The following is a 5,771-nucleotide window of genomic DNA, read 5'->3' on the forward strand; positions in this document are numbered from 1 at the left end:
AAGAAAGAAAGAAAGAAAGAAAGAAAGAAAGAAAGAAAGAAAGAAAGAAAGAAAGAAAGAAAGAAAGAAAGAAAGAAAGAAAGAAAGAAAAGAAAAAGGAATGTATGGGGCAGCAAGTTCTTGGGTTGAGGCAATAAAGCTGTACAGAAACTAAGGATGGCTTAGGTGAGAACAAAAGTGAGAAGAGAATCCTATTCCATCCCCTCTCAGAGAGCGCATTCACCACCCTTTACCTGTTTGCAATTACATGCTCCTTGCTCTCCTTTATGTCTGCCAGTCGCTTGCCATACCTGAGGATTGACACAAGCACAGTGGGGTTGACCATACTGCCCATTAGGGCCCTTGCCTCACCTTCCCAGCCCTCAGAGAGTCCAGCCTACACCCTGGTGGGAGCATGGGCAGCCCTCACAGGCCGGATCTTTCCAAACCCTACTTCTCACCCTAGCCTATTAATAAAAGACTCACAGCTTAGAGATAATTCAACTGTACCTCATAATTTTACAGATACAGAAAATAATACCTAGGGAAGGGAAATGACTTGTCAAGGTCACATAGGGCTTTAATGGCAAAGCTGGAGCTAGACTTCTTTTCCTGTGCTCCTGCCTTGACTCCTTCGAATCAAGGCACTCTTCCAGGTTTGAGGGAAATAAAGGGAAAAGTGTATAAATATAGCACAGGCCCTGCTCTCAAGTAAAAGTAGTTACTCAATCTCTACCTTGGGTCCCATTCCCACCAACTTCCTTTTAGAATTTCACTTTATCAGTTATCTTTTTGATAGTTTAATCTCTCCTTCTCCACTGGCTTATTTTCTTCTCCCAACAAATAAGTTCAAAGCCTCCCTTATTCTAAGAAGACCCTTGCTTAACCCTGACAATCCACCGAACTCGGCTTATTTTCCCACACCACCAAACTTCTCCAAAGAGACACCTGTACTCTCTTTACTTCCTCACCTCTCACTGACCCTTGAATCCCACAAAGCCTTCAGCACTAAGCAACTGCTCTCTCTAAGGTCAATGTGAACTTTTGAATCACCAAATTAGAAGGCCTTTTCATTGTTTTTAATTTTCTGCAATATTTGATTCTCCTAACCACATCTCTTTTTTTCTACTAGTGACCCATGCTCAAAATACCAGCATGATCTTAGACTCTTTCCTCTCTACGTTCCTTATATTTGTTTTCTCTTGTCCTGTATCACTATTGCCACCACATTAATGGGACTTCATCACCTCTCATTTCCTTTCTCCAAACCACTACTTTATTGAACTAGCATAAAATCAAAGAAGTTTGGAGTTGGAAAGTATCTTAATTAAATCAACATTCAACTTCACAGCAATCCTGTTGGATAATTATTTCAATCTCTGCAGAGCACAGTGGAAAGAGAGAAGATTCAGAGTCCAAAAACCTGGAATTGTGTCCTAATTTCACCTTTTATTGAGTGACACTGAGACTGAGGCTCCATTTTCTCATTTATAAAAAAAAGATATTAATACTTATTCTTGAATTTTCATGAAGATAAATTAGATCATTTATGTCAAAGAACTCCCTAAACTATAAATCATACAAGTTAGTTGCTGCTCTTAGTGATGGAGAACTGAACACCCTTCAAATATCCCTTCCATTCCTTGGAAGCAGTAATCATCAGAAAGTTTTTTCATGCAGATGCCCAAATCTACCTCCTGTAACTTCTAATTATTAATCTCAGGTTTACTCTTTCTTAACTCTGGCAATGGTTTTTAATGATAATACTTAGTTGTTGAGAGTGAGAAATCAGTATTCTCATAGGCTCTTGATAATATCTGATTAGAGGGCAATTTGGTAAGAACTATTAAAATTTGAAATGTATATACCCTTTACTTCAGCAATTCCACTTCTAAGAATTTACCCTGTAGAAATATTCACAGATTCAAGTCCAGGCATGGTGGCTCATGCCTGTAATCCCAGCACTTTGGGAGGCCGAGGTGGGTGATCACCTGAGATCAGGAGTTCGAGACCAGCCTGGCCAACATGGTAAAACCCTGTCTCTACTAAAAATACAAAAAAGTAGCCAGTGGTGGCACATGCCTGTAATCCCAGCTACTCGGGAGGCTGAAACAGGAAAAATGCTTGAACCCGGGAGGTGGAGGTTACAGTGAACCAAGATGGCACCACTGCACTCCAGCCTGGGCGACAGAGCAAGACTCCGTCTAAAAAAAAAAAAAAAAAAAGTAAAAGAAAAGAAAAATAGAGTTTAAGAGCTAGTCCCTTTGAGGCGGAGAGAATGTTCATTCTTTCAAAAAACATTTACCGATATCTACCACTCCCTCCTTAATTTCCCTACCCTTAAGATAGAAGGGAACCCAAGAAACTTAGTCCTTCCAGACTTTTATAAAGGACCTCAGGCAAGTTTAACGATAATCTTCTTCCCTTTCCTTGCACAAAATTTGCTATTCCTCCCTTAGAACTTTGGCATGATTTGGGCCATTCCCCCTAATTTGGAAGTCCTTCAGTAGTGTTAATTCACATTCCTCCCAAAATTTAACACTCAGGCTCCAGAAAATCTTCTCAAATTAATCCCATGAGACTGATCTTTCCTCAACCCATGTCCTCTCAACTTCAGGTACTCTTTTACACTTTCTTACATTTATAAGTATTATGTTGATGTCCTTTTCACATACAGGTATTATATCTTCCCCGACCTCATTGCTTACAGAAGGCAGAGGCAACACATGGTGTTTCCACTTGTTTGTTTGATCCTTCAAAGGGTGGAATTATGTACAACGGTGATCGCCTAAAAAGGTCAAGTGCTATCTAAGGAAGACAAACTCATTCAGCTCATTCTCCAAAGGCCCTATTCTCTAGGCCTCTCAATTATTTTCACTCCTGTCCACTAAAACTCAAAGTTTTTCCTGTCACTTTTAAATCACAATGTTCCTAGAGTAAAAAAAACAAAACTGAAAAAGTTTCCAAAGAGAGGAGACTGAAACTAGACATGTGGGCTAACTACCCCAGAGAAGGGAAGACTATGTAAAATCCAAATGGCTTTCCACAAAAGAACAAAAGGGAATACAGAACAAAAGGGAATCAACTTCAAGTTCCTAAAAAGCTGACACAAGTGAGCTGTGGAATTTGAGCATCTTAAGGAGATCTCAAAAATAGTGACACTTTCCAATTGTCTAGGGGAATTACAGTCCTCCACAGAGGCCAGGCAAGAGAGCAAATGAATTGATAAAGAGCTCTAGTTCAAGCTTGGAGGGTCTTGCCTGTAATCCCAGCTACTCAGGAGGTAAAGGGAGGAGGATTGCTTGAGGCCAGGAGTTCAAGACCAGCCTGGGCAAAAAAATAAAATAAAATAAAAAAACCTTAAAAAAATTTCCTTGAAGTAAGTGGCATAATGGAGAAAAAAATAAAAAAGGAAACAATAAAACTTTTTAAAGAGAGCTCTGAACCAAGACATACCAGAAAGTAGACAGATCAGAAGTTTCCACCAGCAGTTTTTCTACTGAGTCCAGCATTCGGGAGTGGAAGACAATGAGGTTCATCACCTTGGCTAAGTCAGGGTTCTCATGCAGGTGCAGCGGGGCTTTAGCCACGCTAGTGTATGCCTGCAGTTGGAGTTGGGAAAGGGTGGAGAAAAATAAGATGAATGAAAAGGGCCCCAGCCTTGGAATTACAGTTTGGCCTGAGTATGTCTTGTCCAATTAGCAGTTTTCAAAGTTGACTCACTCCATAAAGCAAATTTAGGAGATGAAAAGAGAAGAGATTGTGGGGGAGGAAGAATCTGAGGATGGGAATCTTTCACAGGAACAGATCATTACCTGTAGGCGGAACCAGTCCAGCCTCAATCCTGAGAATTCAAATTTCTCTCCATTATCAACTGCAAGAAAAACAGAAGTATAAAAGGAAACAGTAAACAGCACACCGATATCCAACTGCATAGAACGGTAGATCCTCTTCAAAGATATCTTGTCCTACTTCCTGGCTCAAAGATCAATATTTCCAGATAAAAGATGTTCATCCTCACATATGTCCTGCCTCCCCCACCTCCCTCCAGTTACCTTGTTTGAGATTCAGAGAGGAGAGGGTACTGACGAATGAGGACATGATGACGGATTCCTCCTCTGGACACACAGACAAGTTCTAAAAGAGGAGCTACAGTTATTGTCAAGTGGGCATAGGTTCCCTAGGACAGAAACTAGGACCATGAGGCTCAATCAGTGTATGAAGGTAGAAAGAATTGCTAAGTGCCAAAAACAGAGAGAAAAAGCCAAGCAAGAGATGGAGGAAACTTCCTGGGTTCCCTGACATTCTAACACCCAGTTTCTCTTCATTTTTCTCTCCTATTTCTATGTAGTTTCATTTAGTGGGGGGGGGAAAAAAGACTACTGAGATTATTAGTCCTTTCTTTTTCTTTTAACAAATATAATGGGGCAGATTGGACTTTTTGACACCCAACTTACAGAGCATGAGATTCAGCCAGAGTGGTTTCAATAGGAAAATCACTAGGGATCATCCCGAAATTTCCAAAGTATAATCAATTAAACATGATGTTTACCTGAATGATGTCACTGAGCACAAGAGCATCAAATCTTGCCAAGTACTGAAGGTGGTATTGCTGTATCACTTTGATGTGTCTTCGGACCAGAGACCTAATCTCCTCCAACAAGAAAAGTAGCTCTGCAATGCTCCTATGAAGTTGAGGATGAGAACAGAGATGAATAAGACTAGAAATATGAACTGAGACAAACACAGGGATAACAGGGCAGAAATTGAGACCTCCTGAGGACAAGGTTCTTAGCCATGTCAAGTACTAACGAGTCAGCATAGTCCTCAGGTGTCTTTGTCTTGGTGACATTCTCTGTGTGGCGAACCAGCCAGGTGACCTCATCACGAATGAAGGACAGGGCCATGAAAGCAAAAAGAGCCTATGGAGAGGGTAGAGACTATTAGAATTTTCAACTTTAAAAATGGATTTCAAAGCACAGAGAAAACTACCATGATAATATATGTGTGGATGTAATTGTGTAGCCACAACAGTGTCCAATAATAAACATTCAGACTCATCAAAAAACCTCAACTATACAACACACAATCAGACAGGTACACATGTTGACACTAGCTCACAATTAGTACCCTTCTCTCCCTATCAAATTAAGTTTCAGAAATATTTACTGGGCATTTATGTGGTTTGAAACAAAAAAACAAGCTCTGTCTCCAATTAGTTCACACTCAAATAGAGGATAAGACAAGTATAAAAGTAGCTATACTACATGACATACTATGTATAGTGCCAAAAAAAGAGATACACAAAGTTTTGGGGTACTCCAAGAAGATTAAAGGGAATCAGCATATATACATACAAATGAATCACATTTTGCCTCAGAAAGGCAAAATTTCATGAATGCCATGTAGCTACACAGTCTCTTATCACTGGCCATCATCCCCCTCCCAACATTTCTTCCTCTTGCCTTGGGACCCAGCAGTCCCGGTTCATCAGCCAACACAGTCTCCAGCTCCTTCACTGCCATCCGCAGAAATTGCCGCCGTTGACAATGAAACTGGCCACTAAGGAAGAAAAGGGGAACATGACTATCACTTCTCCCACCCTTAAAAACCCTCCACAGGCTGCACAGAAGAAAGCTATATTTAGGAAGGGATATCAGGCAGAAGGAAGGTTCAATGCTCAAGTTAGACTTGGTTTAAAAAGAAAAAAGGGCCGGGAACAGTGGCTCTTGCCTGTAATTCCAGTACTTTGGGAGGCCGAAGTGGGCAGATCACCTGAGGTCAGGTGTTCA

General features: G+C 40.7%; 1 protein-coding gene across 2 annotated transcripts in view; it reads right to left on the reverse strand.

Moving 5' to 3' along the window:
* NCKAP1L (NCK-associated protein 1-like) overlaps window positions 1-5,771 on the reverse strand; it is a 50,509-nt gene that overhangs the window by 24,829 nt on the left and 19,909 nt on the right. For both annotated transcript variants that reach the window (XM_011930436.1, XM_011930438.1), the window contains exons 11-16: window positions 5,445-5,541; window positions 4,792-4,901; window positions 4,532-4,664; window positions 4,035-4,116; window positions 3,795-3,853; window positions 3,436-3,581 (exon numbers count right to left, since the gene is read on the reverse strand). In XM_011930436.1, the coding sequence (XP_011785826.1) occupies window positions 3,436-3,581; window positions 3,795-3,853; window positions 4,035-4,116; window positions 4,532-4,664; window positions 4,792-4,901; window positions 5,445-5,541 (627 nt within the window). The remainder of the gene's footprint in view (window positions 1-3,435; window positions 3,582-3,794; window positions 3,854-4,034; window positions 4,117-4,531; window positions 4,665-4,791; window positions 4,902-5,444; window positions 5,542-5,771) is intronic.

This window comes from Colobus angolensis, unplaced genomic scaffold, assembly GCF_000951035.1.
Source record: "Colobus angolensis palliatus isolate OR3802 unplaced genomic scaffold, Cang.pa_1.0 Scaffold87, whole genome shotgun sequence".
In the NCBI taxonomy this organism is placed as follows: Eukaryota; Metazoa; Chordata; class Mammalia; order Primates; family Cercopithecidae; genus Colobus; species Colobus angolensis.